The sequence below is a fragment of the Lissotriton helveticus genome, chromosome 2_1 (assembly GCF_964261635.1).
Source record: "Lissotriton helveticus chromosome 2_1, aLisHel1.1, whole genome shotgun sequence".
Classification (NCBI taxonomy): domain Eukaryota; kingdom Metazoa; phylum Chordata; class Amphibia; order Caudata; family Salamandridae; genus Lissotriton; species Lissotriton helveticus.
Genome location: NC_136059.1, coordinates 266101658 through 266125014, shown reverse-complemented (window position 1 = coordinate 266125014; position 23357 = coordinate 266101658). Strand labels below are relative to the sequence as shown.

Here is a 23357-nt window from a genome sequence, read left to right as displayed (position 1 = left end):
CAAGCAGAACCTCACAGATAAGACCTAATCAGACCAACGCCATTATGGTCCGGTTGTTGCTGGTTTCCCATTCAGAGGGGACCTGACCTGACAGTTCGAGCTGGACTGTTGCTGTTGGACAGGGATCAGGCCTGATTTGCATGAGGGTGATTCTGATCTGGAGTGGTACACAGGCAAAAAACGACTGGACTGGAAAGCAGCCCAAGCAATTATCAGTAGCTAAGATTATTTCAAGATTTCCACCCATTAACCTTATGTTTTCCTCCTCTGCCCAAGTTGGCAAGCACCTCACTAGTTGAAAACATCCTACTGCACTGACTGTCACGTTCTTGTTATTAATATATTATTAATATTATGTTGATTGTGCTGGTGATGATACTGCTGCATCGTACGATGCTATTCTGTATACAAGGGCATGGGTAACAGAGTGTTTTGTTTGAAATTTCCAATAAAGAAAGGTATAAAACGACCAAATTGCACAGCTCCTTAATGCTCATCTGTTTAGGAATGGAGCAGAGTGCAAACTGTCCTCAGGGCAGACTGACTTGTGTTTATCGCTACTTTTGGCCAACAAAAGGTCAGAATATATATTTAAGTAGGATTTTCTGTTGTCAAAGATGCGAACAACCGTACTAGATTTTAGTTTCACTTAGTAGATGAATGAGCTGATAATTCCACATTAAACTCATATTTAAACAGGGAAAAAAGGACCAGAGTCCACTGTTTCTAGGGGCCATTCTGGGAACATCATAAATCAGGACAACCAGCAGCTATCTTCATGATCATCCATCATCCTTCTGAATTTTTCCATCCTGATTGTTTAGAATAGTCGCTGTCAGATTTCTACACCAACGGTATGGCAGCAGTATGTCCCAAACATCTTTCAGGTATGAGAGCACACCTAACTATGTCCCATTAGATGTGCCCCTTATACTAGGTTAATAACTTTCATTACATAACATTCATTTTAAACATGCTACAGATGTGTGCTACATTTACGAACGTTTCCAAAGGGTCATCCATCTTCTCCAAATTCTTATGGAACCGCAGAGCTTGGATGTCTTGTGTTTCTATTTTTGGAGGCTGCAGACCCTGAAGTCCAAGGATCTGTCGCTCCTGCAAAGTAAATGCCATGCCCTGGAAATAGAAATAAAAGACACTGATCAGAGTGTAAAAAGGTGTATATTTTCAAACATGGTTGGGCAATAACAAATCTTGCTGCCCAACATGGAAAAAACTGTAGAGCTAGAATTTAGCGAATATGAAGTACAAAGTTTGCCACTTCTGGTCAATGGCATTTTGAAGGCACACACAGATTTTTTTATTTTCAGGCAAAGTTCTGAAGCTGCAGTCAAGGCCTATGTAGTCCACCCTCTGCTAAACAACACCAGGTTATCTGCACAACAGTTTGCCAAAACGTTCCGCAAGCCTCTTGACATATGGTATAAGACCCCAATTTAACAGAGTTTAGGTAGAAAGTACTTCTAGAGCATCTGCAGCTCATTTTGACTCAACCCTCAATGACTTGAATGCATCTCCAACCGCTTACTCTCTCCAGCATGTACAACAATCACACAATCACCGCTATTGATAAATGACTTTGCATCATGCTTCTCGTCGAAAATCAGCACCATCCAAACACCCTGCACAGTCATCCACCTACTCTCATCAATTCCTCAGACTCCTACTTCCGTGCTGTCAGAATAAATCACCATATCACTAGCAGAGCATCCTCAATAAATCAAAAATACTGGCTTGCACATGATCCTTTTGTTGTGTTTAGTTCATGAATGATTAAGCCTCTTGCTCGCTCCTCTTAGGTTCTCTTTTGCCATAGCTCACTTCTGAGTCACTCCTTCAGGTCACACACACACACACACACACAAGAAAACTAAAAGCTGCAATACTTATGCCTTTTCCTTCTCCAGTGAGGGCTCCACGCCTTAAAATCTCACACATGCAATCAGCCTCACCACCTCAGCTCATCATAATCAGCCACCATCTATCCTTTTTTTTCTTTAAAAAAAAAAAAACTTTTTCTTTTATTGTTTTTGTTCCAAACAGCTTATCAGCACAATATTTAGACTTAAACCATGATGTAAATGGCAAGAGTTGAGGCTTTTCAAGACACACATTTGCTTTTTACTAACAATCACGACCATTCTGGTGATTTCCTTTACTTCACCCCCTTAGTTTGATGCCCACGTCTACAGTGTCTTTGTTTTACAGCGCCCTTTGATATTTTCTCCAAGGTCCCCATATTTTCTTATATTTTTGGCAGCATCCCCACCGACCTTCATATATACATTGCTCTATGATCATATACCAGTATCTACCAGACATGCAATCCATCACTGTCTGGACTTTACAGCTGCCTCAATTTGGCTACATTTCTGTGTGCCACCATCACGCATCACACAGGAGTTCAGTGTATTTCAGTGGTGTGCGTATTTCCAAAATACCTTTTCGGCTCCTTCTATTTGTGCATTATCAGTATTAGCTATATCCTTATTTGTTTTCTTGATCTATCGGCCACGTTTGACACAGGTGACAACCACACTCTACCAAAGTCCATCAGCTCTAAAGTTATCCTCAGCTCAACCTTGATATGGTTCACTCTTATCTCTCCAGCTGCACGTCTAATTCAGCTTAAACTTCGACCTAGCCTCACTCACTGACTTACTAGTTGGTGTCTCTGTATGGCCAAGCCTTAGTTCCTCTGTTTTGCCATACTTACCTTGCACATACCACTAGCCTTGGTGACCTGGTTTCTTCTTTTGGATTCATCTACCGCCTCTATACCAATGACAAACACATCTCTTTCTCCTTCTGCAGTTTGTCATCCTTCATCCAGTCACGCACATGTTTATCTCACTGCTCTGTGCCACTGCACGGCGCTATAATTACAAACTAAAATCCCCAGAATTCTAACAAGTGAATGGTGCTTTGCATCACTACTACTGCCACTATAACTTGGCATTAAAATTTGTATATATATGCACTTTACACCCTCTCAATCATTTCCCACTTATTTATAGGTCATATAAATGCAGTCAATTCATTAAACGGAATTACTGCTATAGGCAGTTAGTGGCCCTCCCTCAGCACTCCTTTGCCGCGTGGTAAAGGCCCTACAATCTCTCAGAGTTTGGCAAAATTCAAGGCCCTTTACGAGTCTTTAATATTTGTTTTGAAATCGCTCCACAACCCATCGGTCTTTCCATGACATTCATGCGCTATCACCTGGCCTTATGCTATACTCTGACTCCAGGAACACTGTGGTTTCATCCAGGCCGCTCTCTTCTTCAGCTACATCCAGGTCTCCTTCTTTCTTGGCATCCGTCACTGAAACGCATGTCTTACAACCATCAGAACCAGTGCCTCAATTCAATATTGGAAAAGCGCCTTAGAAGGCAAAGATCTTGAATACCTCACATACAATGCAAATACTTCAATCTCAGCCATCTTTATTCCTTACTGGCTGCAGTTTTGCACTATGCATGTCGGACATCATGGATTATAATCACATAAAAGCTTCAGATATTCACAAATTATCAACCTGGTTGTGTTGACCACCATCCAGTCTAGATACCGATGTTCAGACCAAAACTAGATCTTGGTGGAAACCATTCATAGAGCTCAGGAAGGCCCTTGCACTCCGATAACTGCTACCTCTCTAGATTCAGGCTTCCACCATGTCCTCGTTCACCTCTAATCTTTACTTTCAATGTGTCCTCATCACCGATAAGATGAGAATCCTCTCGCAACAGGCACTGACAAAACAAATAGGTCTGTCCTTGAAACACTAGTGTGATGGTCACGTTTGGTTTTATCTCAAGCATATGTTACAAAATTGAAAGAACACAAAAATAAAAACATGCTGCCACCTAAATATGGCAGCCATACGATTGCGATAACCATGTATTTTTTTTGTTACCATTTGACATCATTTTAATAGAATAGTACGTTTACTTCTGAATGAAAGGGGAAGTGGAGATTAAGCTGGAACGACGAGTGAAGTGAGGTTAATGACCATGTCACAACGGTGTTGACATTGGAATAACATTGATAACATGTTTGTCCAGCAGCATAAAAATGAAAGGGTGCCAAGTTTTGAAAGTTACCTCCCTCCTCCACCCACTTCTCACCTCATCTCTTGCAAAAATAAGCAAACGTGCTATGGATCTGGGATCATTCTGTAGCAAATACTCACAGTGCATCTATTAATGCCACTGACATTAAGTAACTAGGGCATTCTAATGCCCTACAGATATATTAGAATGGCATGGAAATGGCTTACTGCTTTATTTAGGGGGTTTTATACAAGGTTGATGACAGTACAGCTGCATTTACACAATCTCTATCTAGGATAACTATGGGAAAGTATAGGACCTGTGTGCACTGATGAATAGAATTTTTTTTAAGTCTATTTATTCATTAAGATGAAATAAAAGAAATGCAATAACAGCAAATTATGATAGAGTTAGTTGATACAGAGTATCAAGGAACAGCACCAGTTACAACACCAGATATTTACAAAAGAAAAGAAAATAGAAAATGATGTTGGTCAGAGACACCATCAAAGAAGCAGGATTAGATAATGTGTTGATAAAGAAATATAAAAAGATAACTAACAAACAATCACTTCTTCAATACAGTTCTAAGATAATAGGGTCCTGCAGTCAGGAAGGTATCCTATCCTCTGCTTTAATGGTATAGGGGTTACTCTATGAGGACCATGAAGGCAAGTATCCTAACAAAACCAACATCTCCAACCACCCCATCATGTATGTGGGAGCAATAAAACAAAACTAGAATCCACATGGCAACATTATGAGCTATAGAGAAGGTAAACTCATCTAAACAATGTAAAAGAGAAAAGCACCAGAATATTTGCTTGGGTAATGAACCCACTTTGATCAAGGGGGACAAACAGACTCATAGATAATGCCTTTTATGTATTTGTTTTCAAAACCAACACTTAAATAAAAGGAATTGTAACTTACAATGCCAACAGCTCAAACTCTCGCAAATGCAAGACCTATTGCGTTGCAAATGCTTGTTCTATTTTTCTCGAGGACTCCTGCACTTTATCACGCAAGCTGCCAAATGGCCTCTGCATGGTTAGATGAGCAGTAGGAGCCCACAGCCTGCATTGTTTTGACATTTTCTCTGCCTGCTGCTGAAAAATGGAAAGAGGCCGGAGAGCGCAGCGATGGTAGGGAAATGAAGTGTGTAGAGGCTTTTGTGGACCACCACAGTAGCGCAGGGCTCTGGAAGGTGCGCGCCATGGCTTATTAACAGTTTTTCAAGCATGCAAATGCAGTTAAGCGGATCATTTTATTCACAATCGCCATGCACCCAAGAAGAAGTCGCTGGAGCAGTCATTCTGTGATGCTGCTCCACTTGTGTTTTTCTCTCACACACTTACAAGTTCTCTTGATCTGATTGAACAAGAACACGCTCCTGTTACTCCTATCATGGCGCGGCAGAAGAGCACTTCCTTCCTCCCCATTAAGGCCCCCTTTACAAGGTGAGGGAGCAGGTGGGTTAGCGACTCTGCATCTGTAAACACTGGTATAATGCCTTAATACTTCACAAGTAAATGCAGTTCCAAGTTAATTCCTGCAGAATGGGGAATAACTGTGCAGATCCATTTTTTTTATCGAATGGACTTCCACACAGTATTTTCCTTTTTTAATGGGGATTAATGGTAGGAGGTAAATGTGACCGATGGCATGGGGGCGGGTCCGGGAAGGGCACCTGGCAAGACTAGATAAGCAAGGGAAGGAAGCTGCTAGGTGGGGGAAGCATAACATACTCCCCTGGTGACGGTATGGAGTGGGACAGGGAGCAGGGCTGCACTATATGAAGAATTATTAACCAACACAAACACGCAGTGAGGACACACAAACACGCAGCGAGGACACATGGAAGCAACAGGGGCGGGCAGGGGAGCATGATGAAATCCGCTCATTTAGAAAATAAGAAAGGTGAAATGAAATGAATGAAATGAAAGGTAGATTTATAACAGCGCGGTTGCTGCCCGGGGGCGTCCAAGCGCTAGGAACCAGAATAGAAGTAGCGTGCCGGAGTAGCTGGCTAAGTTACTGAGGGGAATTAAACAGAAACCTCTTTAGTTGTTTTAGAAATAAGGAAAGATTGGGGTTGGATCTGAGATGAAGAGGAAGTGAATTCCAGGTTTTGGCTGCATTATGGGTGAACGTCCTTCCACCGGACCTTGCCTTTTTTATTCTCGGTGGGGGGGGTAACCCCCCCTGCCTCCTCCCGAGGCCCTAATTCCGGCCACCTTGCTTAGGAAGAGAGGAGTATGAAGGGCTACATTGCCTCGTGCCACCCTGGAAATGAAATTTAAAAGTACAGGAACAGCACAACTCGAGGTAGGTGGGGAAAAAAACCCCACAAAGCATGGCTGTAGAAATGCAGATTTGAGTCCCGGCATGGGCTTCACATAGCGTGAATTTGTGCAAATTTACAGCAGCCCAATACCTCAGACAGCATGCTAGCATTATGGAAGAAAGCCCTACCCTTCATCATGCACAGCCATTGGTAGATAAAGGAAATGAAAAGCGGGACGCCTAATTCAAAACAAGCATTGGCATAGCCAATAGGTTTTGTCTTTGGGAATTTATAAGTGTTTAGCCAGAGCTATTGGCTTTGCTTAGGTCTTTAAACTATGTTGAAGAGCACTGTGGCTACTTTGCAACACATTATAAAGTTATGTAAAAAAGTGTTAACCGCGGGAAAATTCTGCCGCGGTGCAGCACTTTGATCAAGTGGGCGGGTCCGTGTCAGCCAACGGACCCGCATAGCACTACGGAGGTGGTGCTCACGATGGCCGTTGGCCGACAGAAGTAGCGAAGGGGTGAAGCGTTTTTGTTACCCTGTATATAACCAAGAAGATGTTTTGTACAACTGAACAGACGATTGAAAAATGAATTAACATAAAAAAAAGTCTTCTTGTTTTTTTGTCCTTTCAATGCTTGCACCTTCTTCCTGCCTGTTCTAATGTGGTATGTTATACCTTATTTAATTGTTTTGTTATGGGCGAAGGGCACAAACAATGGGAGGGTGGGAAATAGTACATGAATTACAACATGAGCAGTGGACAGACACTAGGGGAGAATCAAAGGATGACAGATTCAGAGACCAGACTGAGGTGGTGCTGAATGATACGGCGGTGATGTGGAGTAATGCTGAGGTGGCGCCTAAGTGGTGCTGCTCTGATGCAGAGTGCTGCGCTGGTGGTGGTGGTGCACTGATGAGGAGGTGGTGCTGTGCTGATCCAGCAATGGTGCTGCGCTGATGTTGACGTGGTGCTTAGCTTATTTTAAGGGATATTGAGGTGGTACGGATTGATGCTGAGGTGGTGGTGCTGCGCTGGTACTCAGGTGGTGCTGAGTGATGCTTAGTTGGTGCTGTGCTGATGCAGTAGTGGAGCTGCATTGGTGCTGAATTGCTGCTGAGGTGGGGTTGCACTGGTGTTGAGATGGGGCAGTGGTGGTGGTGGTGTACTGATGCGGAGGTGGTGCTGTGCCGATGTTGAGTTTGTACGGTGCACTGATGAGGTGGTGTTGTGCTGATGATGAGGTGGTGCTGCACTGGTGGCGGTGCACTTATGAGGCAGTGGTGCTGTGCTGATGCTTAGATGGTGCTGAGGTGGTCCGGAGTGATACTGAGTTGGTGCTGAGCGATACTGGGGTGGTGTGCTTTTGCAGAGATGGTGCTCAGGTGGTGTTGAGTGATAGTATCACCTCAGCATCACAGCACTACTTGACTGAGTGATGCTTTGGTGGTGCAAGTTTCAAATCACAAAATGTCCCAAACATGCTTTAAATGGAATCACAAGAACTTTGTTTTGGAGCCACGCAGTTTCGGTCATCAGCACCTCCCCTCCCTTCCAAAAGAGCGGTTCAAACATGAATGGCAAAATATCCTACTTTTACAAACTATTTCCACATAGTATGGCGCTGCCATATTTGCCACATAATATATCACCTGCTGCATAATCTGACAATTTTAACAAAAAAAATGATTGTAGCTCAAACGGCTCAAAAGTTACTAAATAATGTGATTTGTGTTGCAAAGTGGAGGGCCCTTTGTATAGGTTGACTGATCACCTTTCTCACTGCTCCATTACACTGCTACAAATAAGGCAAAATCTTTGCAGATACTGTTAGTATGTATACAAATATCAAAGTAATAAAGTATAAGAAAATGTGGCACATTATGCTGCAGCCTTTTATTTTTGCTGCATAATTTAGTCAACAACCCCTGTGCAACATACTTCCAGTGGCCCCAAATGCAGGCAGCACATGTTAAAAGTGTTTGTGCATGAAGCAGAGCGATAATAAAGTTTGCTAACCTAGGGCCAGATGTACAATCATTTTTTGTGGTCGCAAACGGGAAATCGGGCCATTTGCGACTGCAAAAAGTGGAAGTGCAATGTACAAACACCATTTTGGGAGTCGGTGACTTACAAAATAGTGTTTGTGAGTTGCTATTAGGAAAAGTGTCCCTTCCTAATAGCACGTCACAATGGTGTGTACCATAGTATTGGGACCGCATTTGTGGCCGCAAAACACTTGCAGTTTACCACCCACTTTAAGTAGGTGGTAAGCCACACGCATACAGGAAGGGGTCTCTAGAGGACCCCTTCCCCTTTGTGAATGGGTGCGTAAATTATTTTTAAGAGCAGGCAGTGGTCCGGAGGACCACTGCCTGGCCTGCCCTTAAAAAATTAGAAGAATACTTTTAATTTTATTCTTTTAAATGCATCCCATTTTACTTTACGGAAAACGGGCTGCATTTGGAAAAAAAAGTTGCTTTATTTAAAAATCGAAGACAGACATGGGGGTCTGCTGTCCCCCAGCAGGCCATCATCTATGTGTTTGTAGTCCATTCCTCATGGGGTCGCAAATTGCGACCTGCCGCATGAATATGAATGAGATAGGTAATTTGCGAGCCTATTAGGAATCGCATACAGCAGTGGCTCCCAAACTTTTTTGACCCGTAGCTCCCTTGACCTAATTGCCAGTTGGCCGTGGCTCCCCACCATTTTTTTACCCGCGCACCGGGGTGCCGCGGCGCACCCTTTGGGAACCACTGGTCTACATGAAGAATCAAGCCTGGACGTGATGAAGGATTCAGAGAGTAGCCATCACTGTCATAAAACTTTATTTGCAATTACAAAGATCTTATAAAGTACATCTCAATGCATACATAGAGTAGTATAAAGCACTCACACTAAAAGTAACCAGGCTAGAGTAAGGCTCAAGGAGCTCTGTGGCGTTACAAGAAGTTTACGTGAGGTGGGCTCTGAGCATGGGTATCCGCAGAAATGTTTTCGGGGGGGTGGGGGGCACATTTTTAACTTCATCACCATCTCCCTTGCACTCTTTCCCCCTCCACCTTGCACCCTTCTCCCCCTCCACCTTGCACCCTTCTCCCCCTTCCCCTTGTAACCTACTTCACCTCAGCCTTGCACCCTTCTCCCCTCTGCCTTGCACCCTTCTCCCCTCTGCCTTGCACCCTTCTCTCTGCCTAGCACCCTTCTCCCCTCTACCTTGCATCCTTCTCCCCTCCCCGTTGCACCCTTCTCCCCTCCTCCTTGCACCCTTCTCTACCTTGCACCCTTCTCCCCTCAGCCTTGCACCCTTCTCCCCTTTGCCTTGCACCCTTCTCCCCTCACACTCTCCAACATGCAGCAGTCACGAGTGACAACCCCTCAATGAGGAGTGAGGCAAAGACAGAAGCTGGCAGAGTGCGGCTGCATCAAGGCATAAGGCACCCACCCAACGCTCTCCACCAGGCCCCTGAACCTGCACCCACCCAACGCTCTCCATCAGGCCCCCCACCCTGCACCCACCCACCCAACGCTCTCCACCAGGCCCCTGCCCCTCACCCACCCACCCACCCACCCAACGCTCTCCACCAGGCCCTGCACCCACCCACCCAACGCTCTCCACCAGGCTCCTGACCCCGCACCCACCCACCCAACGCTCTCCACCAGGCCCCTGACCCTGCTCCCACCCAGCGCTCTCTACCAGGCCCCTGACCCTGCACCCACCAAATGCAAAAAGCCTTTTGCGATTCGCAATTTCGGCCTTTGCGAATCGCAAAAGGCTTAATACATCTACCCCAAAATCTTTCCGTAAATAAAAAAGGAACATGTCCTTATGAAATGTCATTGGTGCTCATGTAAAGCACTCCAATATGTTTGGGTTTGCTCTATTTAAAAATTGAGGGGAAAAAAAAATTAAAAATTAGTTTCATTTACTCTTTCAATGCTATTTGCATCTAAATAACCAAAGGTGCTCGTGACTCCACAAGGAGCATGACCTCCTCCTGTGCTGCAACACCTTCCTTTCTGCCACTGACCATCATCTCTTTCACAGCTCATCAGCAGCTGAAAGAGTTGATTGCCTTTTAAAATGGTTACAACTGCCAGGCGCCAAAATGCGGGATTATGGGCATCATCTTTTGCCTTTGAGTAAGACGTGCCTGGATCTTCAGTGACAGGCGGGCCTCACAGCTATGTCTGTAGCCGAGTCCTGTACGCGCTGTTTGTGCACCCCCCTCCGCCGTGATGCTCTGCTTCAGAAAGGCAGAGACTAGGGGCAGAGCAACCTATTCATCACGGAGGCGAGGGGGGGCGAAAGTGACACATTCTTAGTGTGACTTTCACACTTCGTGTGCGGCGCCCCAGGCTCCTGATAACGGCGCACTAGGGCGCCGCGGCGCACAGTTTGGGAACCACAGGCATACAGTGTCTCAGACATTCTGCGAGTCCCAAATTGAGAGTTGCAAAACATAAAAAATTGCAACTCTCAAAATGGAATGGTCGGACATCTGGCCCTTAGTTTGGTGTGTGCAAATCCAGCATTGCCGAGCCCTAGTAAGTGGCAGCCAGTGGCGGCTCCTCTATAGGGGTGGTTGGGCGCCGCCCCCCTGCTTTCTCACCATGTGAGAAGGCAGAAACAAATGTTAGTTATTACCGTAATAACTACCATTTGTTTCTGCCTTCTCGCACAGTGAGAAAGCAGAAGTTCCTGGTTGGGGGTGGGCGGTCCTGCTCGAGGGCAGAGGGGAGAGGCTTGCCCACTGTTGTTAAAACTGACTGTTTGGGCAGCCTGAGGCCACCCAAACAGTCAGTATTAACAACAGTGGGCAATCCACTCCCCTCTGCTGCAGCATACAGAGAGAAAAGGACCCGGGTGAGGCAGCAGCCGCACCAATCAACAACGCGGCGGTGGAGGGGAGGGAGGCTGCCTGCAGCCTTCCTGATGACGAGCTCAGCCCTGATGAATTCAAACGCAGCGGCGGTGGGAGTCTCCGGGACTTCACTAAATGCGGGCGGTAAGTTTTACTTTTATTTTTTCCTTAAACGCCTCCCCCTCCCATCCCCTCCGCGGTGCGACTACCCCATTTTCACCCCACCCGCTGGTAATGCCGGCCGCGACTGCCCATTACTCAGTGCTGCCTCCGACCTAGCGCGAAGCATTCTATAACATAAGCCAGGTGGCATTGACTTTGCTTACCTAAATCATATCAAGGCGAGTGGCCAAGAAAATGCATGGATCGTAATATTACTGTTTGCTGCCGTGCTGTACCATTTTAAAAACAACCATCTGACTTATAAATGAGGCTCTGGAATCAGATTTGCAAGGGGACATCTAGGGATTTGTTTACAAGGCATTACCAACAGTGATTTCATGGCTTTGTAGAGAAAGTGCCGGACTCATTGGACTGAGCCTATTGCAGTTACCCTCCTCTCTCTCCTCGTGTGTACGAAAATAAATTTTAGTTTAGAGGTCAGGGTTTGAGAGGCAGGGCACAGTGTGGGTGAGTTCATTGCCCTGGGGAGGGGAAGGCGGTCGGACGAGGTAATCCGAGGTGTTGTTTACAACAGTTTTAATGAGCTCATTGATACTTTAATATTTGGGTAGAGCTCTTAGTGTCAGATGCAATAGGTTACCGTTACTCCATGAATCGGTATTTATTTCTTTAACATCGGGAAATTGAAGGGGGCTTGTAGCGCCTTATTGTTATATTCTGATCTTTATTGCAGGTGCATTAACTCGCATTGCTGCTGTCTTAACTGTCTTACCACGGGGTTACTTTGTTCCCAAATAAGCCTGAATCAGCTACATGGCATTATCTGTCCTAACATTCCTGCCGCCCTCAGTTTGAAGCGAGTACCCAGAATAGATACCTGTGGTGTCCGGGGGAGCTGGTGCAGTTTGAGAGGGGCAGGGAGGGCACTGGCTGAATACGGGGAGAGCACAGGTTCAGTCGTGCAGAGGGGTGCACAGGAGGGCATACATCCAGGCGTGCTGAAAGAGGGCGCAGAGCTTTGGGAGTGCATGAGGGGTAGGATTCGGGTAGTGGGAGTGGAAGGCCGTGGACACTGCTTGGCAGAGAGCGCACAGCACAGGTTCAGGGATGTAGAAGAGGGGGCCCGGGTACAGTGGTGACACTTTGAGTACCAAGGCGAGAAGATGCAGGCAGTTCAGTGTGTAGTAGTATGCGCAGATTCAAGGATGCAGGCGAGGGCACATATTCAGGTGCAGAGGGCCAACCACGGATATACGGCTGTAGGAGTGAGCATGCAGGGTCGGTGCTAATTCAGTTGCAGTGCGTGGGTGACTGTCTTTTTTCAGTCTGGAGGATCCACTTGAAGGTCTTTCGTAGGACTCTGATGCAGTTGAAACTGGTGGAGGAGATGGCGTTGATTTGGCGGTTCATGGAGAGGGAGGAGTCTAGGATTATGCAGAGGTTCCGAGCGTGGTCCGTTGGGTGGGTGGATGCCCGAGGGTGGGAGGCCACCAGAAGACGTGGTCCGAAGATGAGAACCTCGGTCTTTTCGGAGTTGAGTTTTAGGCAGCTGTCCTTCATCCAGGCGGCCACGTTTCTCATTCCTTCCTGGAAGCTGAGTCTAGTGTCTTTTGGGTTGTTGGTGAGGGAGAGGATGAGCTGGGTGTCGTCAGGGTAGGACACGATGCTGAGTCCTTGCTGCCTGACGATGGCAGTGATGGGGGCCATGTAGATGTTGAATAGAGTCGGGCTCAGAGAAGATCCTTGGGGGAACTCCGCAGATGATGTCGGTGGGTTCGGAGAAGAGGGGGGGGGGAGGGAGCATGACCATAATCCTGAGATGGCTCCGTAAGATTATATGGATGCTCCCGGAAGACACCAAGAAATCTGTAGTCAATGCCCTAATTACCTCTAGGCTTGACTACGGGAATGTCCTTTACCTAGGGGCAACCCAAGCTGTAATGAAACGACTGCAGCGTGTACAATATGCCGCGGCCCGTCTATTGCGCAAGTGCCATAGAAGAGAACACATGTCGGAACACCTAAAAAATTTGCATTGGCTTCAAATTGAGAGCAGAGTAAAATTTAAGACTCTGTTTCATGCATAAGATAAAATTTGGTTCTGCCCCAAGATACCTAAAATCCCTAGTTCATGTCTATCTTCCCACTCGGCATCTCAGATCCTTTTCTCAGGGCCTTTTTAACGTGCCTAAGGTCCGGCTTTCCAGAATGGAAGGCAGGTCCTTTTCCTACCTAGGTCCTAAGTTATGGAATTCCCTCCCCCTAAAAATGCGCACTGAAACTAATCTTGTTACTTTCCGTAGATCCCTGAAAACCTGGCTGTTCAACCAGTAAAACTGGCCTGGCTATCATCTCTCTCCCCTCCTTTCCTGCACTCAATCTCTCTACCAGCGACGGGAAACCCTTCTTGGGTAGCTGTAGCACTTTACAAATCAAATAAATAAATCTGTGTTCTGCCGGAGAGGAAGGATCGGATCCAGTTGAGGGACAAAGATTATTAGGAGGCTAATCATGGTTGAGAAATTTTGGCTAGGTCCCATTAGGTGTGTATACAGAACCAACCAATGGCGTGGGGGTGATCACCTTCATGTTGGTGTAGGTTTGTGTGTCCGTCAAGGTCTGCAGTACCTGGTGAGGCATTATTCTTGCTTTGCACATGCTATTTACTTGTAAACAGTAAACTTAGAAGATATCTTAGGGTTCAGTCTGGTATGAGCATTACTTTTGTGACAAAAATCTAGAGTATAAGAAATATTTTGCTTACCTTGTTTGTTCTTGGATTTAACATAAGAGCCCTGCCTTTCTCTTTGGTGTGTACTCTGCGACATGCCAGTGCACAAGGGGCAACGACGGCTCTTAGTCGTGACAACATTTTTCTGTAGAAGGCTGGAAAGAAATAGCAGTAATGTTAAAAAATAAATATGAAAGTCATACATTTGTTTAGCACAAAAAAAAGGGAAAACATTTATGCAGGTAGAGGTGCAGATCATCAGATGTGACATAAGCAGAATGCATGTCACGCAACTGGTCAGTTCTGGGCTAATATAACTTGGCATCTCAAAGAAACAGAAGGATGGCCAGAGGAACTTTTGACTACCGAGGTATTGCAGAATGGCAATAAACGGCCTGCAATACATTAACATAAATATCCACCTGTCCCTGCACATCACAACTTTTCAAAATCTGACATACTCCTAAATTCCCACCTATCAGTGGGTAATCTGCCTACTAGTGGCAAGACAAGGAAAATCCTTGTTCGAGGTTACAATGGAGTCCTTTTTGACCCATACCAGGGATTTATGCAAATATTTTACATAGCCGGGTACCCTCCCTCTAATAAGTCCACTGCAGGACGATCTCGTAGGTACAAAGATGTGTAGTTAAGACCGGCAAATCTAAATGTACTCTTGCGATACTGTATTAGCATAAATTCTGTACCATATGTTTTAGGAGGACAATACTGTGAAAAAGACCTCCAGACAGGCTGGTATCCATTAAACAGAATAAACCAGCAAATCCACAAGGAGACACCAGGCAAAGTTAAGTCCACGTTCTGACTTGGTCCAAAGAGCTACAGCAGCAGTCAAAGCCATCAAAAAATGTGCCTTCAACCAAGCAACAAAGGTTATGTCAAAATTTGATAAAGGTTTGTTCCTTTAAAATAGGTGCTTCAATTCGGTATATTCTATTATGTTGCAATTCGAAATATTCATATAGCCCATCCCCACCACGGGAGACCTTGTTATAAAGTTTAAATAAGCCAGTTTGCTTGGTCTATGCAGGGGCATATCTTAGTGAGATTATGGGGGTGTGAAATGTCAAACATTCCATCGAACAAAGCGGTGGACAACAGGGTGGAGGGGTGAGAGATCAGGAGAAATTGCTCCAGTGAAAGCATGGAAAACTTTGGCTGCAGCCGACGGTTTTAATTATGATCATGGATTTTAGTCAATTATTTTTGGGAAAGTTGTGCTGTCAAATGAATTGTTACGCTCCACTTTTTTCCACATTTAGTTGGTGGGAGAACCCAAACCTATCAGGACCACTCATGTACTAAGAATATAGCATACTCTGGATTGGCTACTGAAGACAAGATACACACTGCCTCAGTCACAATCTGTTGATCTACGGACTGTGAATCCTACTCCATTTAGAAGTTTCAGAACAAGTCTCTTCTGTAGAAAGCAGAGGGGCCTTCTATTCTTACTACTTTCTGGTGACAAAGAAAGGGTGTGTCCCAGCTGCCCGCCCTGGATAGACCGGACCTTAAAAAATTCTTCTTGTACAAGAATCTCAAGATCCATAGATTGTCAGAAGCACGGGCAATAGTTGCACAAATGACTGGTTGCACTCTGAAGGTGGAGAACTGTTTTCAAACTCTGTGCACAGGGACTCTGCTAACCAGGCCTCAGTGCATGTGCTCTGACCCCTAAAAATTTTGAAACTAGCTATATCTTAATTGCCATTTTTAACTTATCTATATGTCCCTAGAGTACGGTACGAAGTGTACAAAGCCTGTAAATTATATGACACTAATAGACTACAGCACAGTGTCCCACCACTAGAGTGACAGTGCAATACTTGACTAAGGGCCTGCCCCTGGTAACATGGTTGTGCAGGTTTGAAATGCAAATTCAACCTGCCTTAATATTAAACCCTTTTGACAGGTCTAACCGCTCCTTTTACATATTAATAAGTCACCCCTATAGTAAGCCTTAATGCCCAATAAGTCAGGGTGCATGGTATCTAAAAGTATGATATTTAAAAGTATAATGTAAAATACGTGCTTAAATTGACAAGGCCCCAAAAGCTATTTTCACTGTAGCAGGGTTAGCTGTTCACAGGAAAGCACTGGGATTTAATATTTAAATTAAATAATGTTATTTCCACAAGACAAAAAGTTCATTCTTGGGCGGAGTTAAAATATTTATTACAAATTAAATTCATTGGTAAAGCAGGATTTGTTCTTAATTTTCTGAAAATTTTACTTTTTTGTAAAGTTGCCTTTTCCTGCCTGAAGCCCCTAGAAGCCGATTTCCATGAGCTTCCAGCTGTCACCCAGGAGCTCAATGAGATGTGAACTTGCTCGCAGAGCGGAGACAAAGGCCTTGGGTATGGGGATATGTTCTGTTTCTCTGACAGGCTGACAGGATAACCATATGGACACTACCCAGGAACGTAATTCTATGTCAGGACCCGAGGCTCCAAATTTTTTTTTTCTTCTATTGATTTATGATAAAGTAAAAACTGCACTTCACTTGAACCATATTACATCATATTCAATCACCAATCGCAATACTTATAACCTCTTGAAACAGGATCAATGACATCTTGAATTGGCTTTCTTGCTGCTCTGCAGTCAAGATAAGTACTGTCGTATTTGATTCAACTCACAATTATTTGGTAACTATTGCTTATGTTACTGGAGGTTTCATGCTGTTTTTGTCCTAGTTGTAAGGTCTAGCGCTCTCTCATACACATGCTTTGTGTTAGCCGAATGAGCACGCTACCCAAGGACGCTGTTCACTTTGACAAACAATATTTGTAGCATTAATAATATTGGTTAACCTTGTATTCTTGGAAGATTCCTTTAATTTTCAATCCCCAAGGACTACATGTCAGTTTATTTCTTATAGCAGAAGCCCAGGGTAGGACTATGCACCGGCAGGCTACCCTGCTGACTGTAGTCCTATTTTCTTGGCCACCCTGTTTCCTGCTGACGTGAGCATACCCACTGCGGCTCTGTACTTTGAACAGATTTCATGCCAAGACTGCAATAACACATGCCTTGAGGAGCAGAACCTCTGAAAACTAACTAATTGTGCCCAATGTCTATATATCTGGCCCATTTAGCCCCATTAACACAGTTGGTTGTTAATGGTTGCAATAATCTAGATTCTGGTTTTCCTTTCATCCGAATGCTCCCCTACGTGCCTTAGTTAAGACATTACTACCTTCATTGCGACTTCTCAGCCCATACTGCCTCTGGACACGTAACCCATCTTCATATTATGGCTGACTCTCCACCTTTTGGCCTGGATTACCAGTATTACTTTGATAAGGACACCAATCGGGTTTTGTGGAGAATCTCGTAGAGGCACTGTACCAATCAGTCCAACAGTCGGTGGATCGGGCCTTGGCTAAGACTCTTTGACCTATTTCCACCCAGTTCAAGCATTGTGAGCAGTCTCACAGTGAAGAAAAAAACCAGGGCCATCTAGTGGACGGAGAAGGGGTACCTCAGATCAAGAACATGCTAGTGTCCGTAGCAAGGCCGGTAAATGGGTGCATACTGAAGAAATGGACAAACTGTTCAAGACATCATTTGCTGTTTGCTAAAGATATTTGTTCTATGGATTTGAGGGATTTGTGTATATGGAGAGCATGGGAGTGGCTTATGAGTGAGAGGTAGTGATTGCTGAGTGTGGTGATCTAATATAATGTTATGTACTATGTTGAAGTGATTTTGTATTTATTACAGTATTGTTTTTTATAGGAGTTTTAAGCATTGCATGTATGAGACTCAATGTAAAAATAAAATCAATAGAAATTCTCAAAATAAATCACGCTAAATTAAACAAACATGTAAATGAATTCTTTTTTACTATATTGTGCCTCTTATTTGTCATGTGAACTGTTTTCTTTTTATACGTCTGGATACTTGGAATATGATTTGTTTCTTTACTCTTGGGTAGAGAGCAAAGACAGGAGTAGATTTGTGTTCTGCAGATTCTTTCCTGAGATTTAAGTGGTGCAGATATGTGCATAAACCCAAAGAGGATGTTCCCATTGGAAGGAAAATGATCAGTTTGCTGTTGGTCCTGTGGCCAAAGAGTGTTCGGCTACAAACATTGTTTTTCGGCTGTTGCCGAAAGAGAATGAGCAGGGGCAGTCAAGATGCTGCTGATCATATTTGAAGGGGTTATGTATATGGTGTTTGGTGAGCCATTATCATGCAATATATTTCATGGGAAGTGTAGAGTTTTTAATTTATTACACTTTCATTGGCTGATGTAAAAATCAGTAAAAGAAAAAAAAAGCACTACCCTCGGCTCTGTGGCCTAAATAGATTAGAAAATTCTTGATGCAACAGCTAGAAAATGTATTATCTTCAAAGAGACTTACCCTGTCACAGGCAGATTAAGCTAACATCTGAACCTGACCCTTCTTTTGTCATTCTAGCCAGCTAGGGATTAATGCCAGTGGGAGACGAACTGCACAAGAATCGGTTTTGGGTTACCAAAGATGAGAGGCTGATCATTTCCCTGACCTCACTTCTTCTCCTCAGCAGCAAATGCGTTTCAGCTGACTCAATGCCATCTGGCACCCAACAACGTCAACCCTCTTCAGCTATAGACATGCCCCGCTTAGGAAACCGAATTTCAGAAAAATGTCTCACTCCTAATGTAGAAAGCTTCACTGGGTCCAACGATGAGCAGCATCAGACTGACGGTGACAACTTCCTGGAAGCAAACTCCAGACACATTTCCTTCCTACGTCGACTGATTCACTGAGACCTTACCCTTCATCAACCCATTGTCAAAGAGCCAGTCTTCGGATCAAGTCTGCAGCCTTGGCCGACTTACGACTCTCCCTTATCAGAAATGTTCTAACTGTGACGGTAACTTTACAAACAGGATCAATCACATCTCAGTATCTGACTCACGACCCATGACAGTCAGCCCTAACCTTACACTTGTCCCAGTCTAGCATGACCAGTTGCCTACCGTTGGCACTTTGCAGCACCATTTTTATTTAACCCCTTCGACGCTCATGAAACATGCGGTTTTAAAAATCTCAGCACAGGAGCAGAATTTCGCTAGCGCGCATGCGGTTAAATCTTTAAAAATTCATCTCTCTGGTCACCCTTATTGGATTTTTGTCATTTTATTATGTAAAATATTCTATATTGTTATAAATTGGAGTGGGTTTTATTGTATTGAGTTTTCCACTTAACTCTTTTAGAAATACTAAATGCTTTACACATGTTCTTCCAGTAAGCATGTTTGCTACATGCAATAGCTCTAGGGATTGGACTCATGTTTAAATGACTGAAACCTTTACCTGACCAAACGAGAATAGTGTCAATCTTACTTGTGGTGGTCTACCATTCTCCCCAAATAATAATCCAGGTTATCACATCATCAGAGAGCAATTTATTAGTTTATCTTGTACCTTACTGTCCACTCTGCAGAGACCCAGATTAGTGCTCTGGTCCTGAGCATTGGTGAATATTGCAAGAGTCGTCTCATTGGCCTCCACCACTACTCCTTTAACCAGTGCCAGCACTTAACTCCTTTGCCGTGGCGGACATTCTGCTGAGATGCTGGAAAAAAAAAAAGACGCATGCGTGATTTGGACGGCCCCTGGCCGGGGGTCGTCCGACGCATAGAAGGGGTTAATATTGCGTTGGGAAACAGTCCACTCATGGCCACTCTACTTGCACCACGCTATGATGATTAAGGTACTTGGTAAAAGGAACAGTAAACAGAAGCATGGGAAGAGAATCCGTTTTATGAACTGAAGGGCTGGTGCTAAAGAAATGCCTTCAGACTGTTTCTAAACTGAAGGCATTGGGCAGTACTTCTGAGGCATAGAGCGTTCAGAAATGTAGGTTTTCATAGGAATGGATGTCATTCTTATCTAGAGACTCTTTGATTGCCAGCGGCGGTTTGATAAGCCCTCTTTTAGAACAGGTACTATAATAAAACACAGGCGCTAAAAATAGTTTTGTGTAACGAATATACTAGATATGTGAGACGCCTATTCTCAATGTCAAGCAGTGACCGAACAGCTCAGCCAGGGAGCATAAAAAACATGCTTTATTTCCTTACTGCGGAGGCTCCTGTGCATATAATGCTGCCTAGTTTCATTTTTTTGGGATAGAATACAGATATTTTTAAAATCAGCTTTTAATATTTGGAACGGAACTCTTGATGGAAAGTGACTGATCTTTATTAAGTGACGATTATAAACAATTTGCAAGACCGCAATTGATGCATCAAAATGACTTCTTTGATTATATTGAGAATGCTGCATAACGTAATCGCTTCTCATGCTGAGAGAGAGGCAACACACTTGCATGCAAAGTGGGACAGTTGTATCTCCCTCCCTTAAAAGCTGTATAGTTGCATAACCAGCATGCAACTTTCCATGCCGTAGATAGAGAATAAGAAGTCATCCCATAAAATGTGAGTTGCATCACAACACTTTATAGCCATCTTATATCAGACATAAACCTGAGGCAATATGCAGGTTTAATCCTGGCCAGAAGTCAGTCTAGGGAGGTACCTACTTTTGTCCTAAAGAACAAACGTTTGGGGCATTTGTAGCGATCCTGCATAAGTACTTCTGATACGCAGGGTCACTGGCATAGAAGAACCTGTCTCCGCTTCTTTTTCTTAGCATTCTGGGGCTGCTAGTATGTTTGTTTGATTAGAGAAGAGCAGGCATTAAAATTGTAATGCTGGATATTTTTTCAAAGGAAAGTTGGTGCAAAGTCCTCTGGGCACTTGCAAGTAAGATATACGCTCTTGAAAGAAATGTTCTATTGCATGGGCATCCAATGAAGGCTTCTTGGATGGAGATTCTGTTCACTTGGTATACAAGTAGGCCAGCTTAGTGCAGCCTTTGTTCATTCAGTAGTTGACTAGCGCCCTATACCACGCGATGATTTTATGAAGGGATGCAAGGAAAGATTTTTTCATGAGATTCCATTAACGAGATTCATATCACTAAAGCTCCACTTTGGAAAAAGTGGTATGTATCCCATACAGCACTAAGTTTCCTTACTCTAAGTCTCTGATAAAGATGTGAGAGAAAGTTTGGTCTGTGAGATGCATTATGTTAATTTAGAAGGGGTGTCGAGGAACTTCATATGTATGTGAGCTGGAGGTGGGAGATATCTCCCACGTGTTGGCTGCAGTCTGAGATTAATGACTTGAAACACTTGGTGGCAAAAGCTACTGATTGGCGTCAGTAGATGAGAATTTTGTGGTCACAGTGTTGAAGGTGTAGGAGAGGTGGGGGCGGGAGGAGGGTGAGCATACTGGGCTCAGGTCTGCTTCTTCCAGTAGGTTGTCCCCTACTTTGATCAATGTAGTATTCTTTTTTTGAAGCGAAAGTCAGATTGGCTTGTGTTTAGGATTTATGGTCTTGAAGTTGTGCAAGAATTCTTTTTTTCTGGAGGTTTAGCATTCTAAGAGAGTCCTGCAATGTGGCAAGAATTATTAATCAGCTCAGATTGATCAGCAATACTTCAAGGCTGTGGGACTTTAATTTCAATTGTAACTTTACTAATACTTGTTAGGATTCAATAGTTTTAAGCTTCCTACGGGCTCCTTTGGAGTCTGTCCCCTATACATTCTATAGACAGGGTAAAGTTTGGGCCAGCCCCTTGCTCATGACTGGAAGTTTTTGTTTTCGATCTCACTTCTTTGCACTTGCTTCAGTAGTTTATGTCTGGTCTTCTGTTTGTCCTACCTGCAAACATTCAGTCTCACAGTGTTTTGTTTGGTTGAAGTGTTCCACTACTGACATCAAACATTTTATTGCAGTGCACAATATGGTCCATTTTGACTCCCTCCATCTCGCTCTCTGCTCTACTTAGCATCAGTGCCTGCATTTATTTTTTAATATTCCCTCTCCTTGTTCACTATGCTTCCTCTTTACCTGCCCCGCCCCACCTAGTTTTCAGTTAACCCCCACACTATTGGTGGCTTACCATCGCAAAAAAAAAAATCACTTTTTTTACCATTTCAAGATGGCCGCCCGCTGAAACATTCATATTCGGGATCTTTAAATGCATTTATTTTAGGTGTACAAATCCAGTGCAAAGATGGCCAGTGTGGATGTGCATGCATTCACAGTAGAATTCTTCAAACAGAATTTAATTTTTTTTTTAAAGTGCTTAAGTATGGCAACTACGGTTGCAAGAACATCCAAGACGCCCACCTCTGAAGCTGTGAAATATTGTGTAATAACATTTTCCATTCACCTGCCACTCACATTCTGAATGTCTGTAATCTAGTCAGAAGAAAAACCCACAGACACACATCCTGGTTTAATTAATAACAACTGGTGTTAATCTTGACACAACAGAAATGCTCTCTAGAAGCTCTTGAATTCCCCTTGGAGCTAAGTGAGAGCTATAGCAAAGTCATAAAATAAACATCAAGTAATAGTCAGAAGCAACTTGATCTTTTTGCTCTGTAAAGTAAGTAAAGGTTGTGATCATCATGTCTGTGCATTAGGGCGCACAAACTTGAATCTTTCAGCCCATACTCAACATGGCTGCTATATGGATTACATCACTGTAGTCAATATGGAGGTGTAAATGCAACAATTGCGTTTGAAGGGAGATATCAAATGCAAAAGAAAAGGGATACACTTCTGGTTAATCTCTGGAGGCCTATCACAGACACAGACTTAAGGTACACAATAATTCTTTCGAAGCAGTTTAAAAAAACACAACATCAAAGGAGTTCCTGGGGCAAGGGCTTCAGTATTACATAATGTTCACATTTGCTGTACTTAATGTGAGTCACATGCTGAAATGTTTGATTTAGTGTAGAAAAGACGGTGTACATTTAAAAAGTCTGCCTTTGTCTACTCTTACACGGGCTGTTACACAATTCTAGTATTTTTAGGTAAGAAAGACATTTTATGGGCCTATATCAAACAAGCGTTAATAAATGTCTGTTAAAACGTGTAGTAATTTCACAGATCTGTATTTTATCTACAGAGAATCACATGGCTTGACTTACGAAATAGACTAAATTACAGAACTGAAACCTGCTTTACATCAAAGACGAGGTCTGTGGTTAAAAAGAGCAAGTTAGGCAGGAAAATACTGTGCATTTAGTAGTTTTCAGCCTTCCACACCCACCCACCACCTGAAAAGCTTGAGTTAACTAAAATTTGATCTAAAGCACTCTATATTATTATTATTTGCTGCTAAAGTATCTGGATGGAATTCTGTAGCTTCGAAAGAGGCTTCC

General features: G+C 43.8%; 1 protein-coding gene across 2 annotated transcripts in view; it reads right to left on the bottom strand.

The window, feature by feature from the left end:
- The window catches only part of ME2 (malic enzyme 2), a 129669-nt gene that overhangs the window by 102390 nt on the left and 3922 nt on the right, over positions 1–23357 (bottom strand). The window contains exons 1-3 of one of the 2 annotated variants that reach the window (XM_078674801.1): positions 19534–19684; positions 14123–14244; positions 1004–1137 (exon numbers count right to left, since the gene is read on the bottom strand). In XM_078674801.1, coding sequence (XP_078530927.1) covers positions 1004–1137; positions 14123–14230 — 242 coding nt within the window. In that variant the 5' untranslated portion in view covers positions 14231–14244; positions 19534–19684. Of the gene's footprint in view, positions 1–1003; positions 1138–14122; positions 14245–19533; positions 19685–23357 lie in introns of those variants that run through there. The other variant, XM_078674800.1, reaches the window with a different exon arrangement.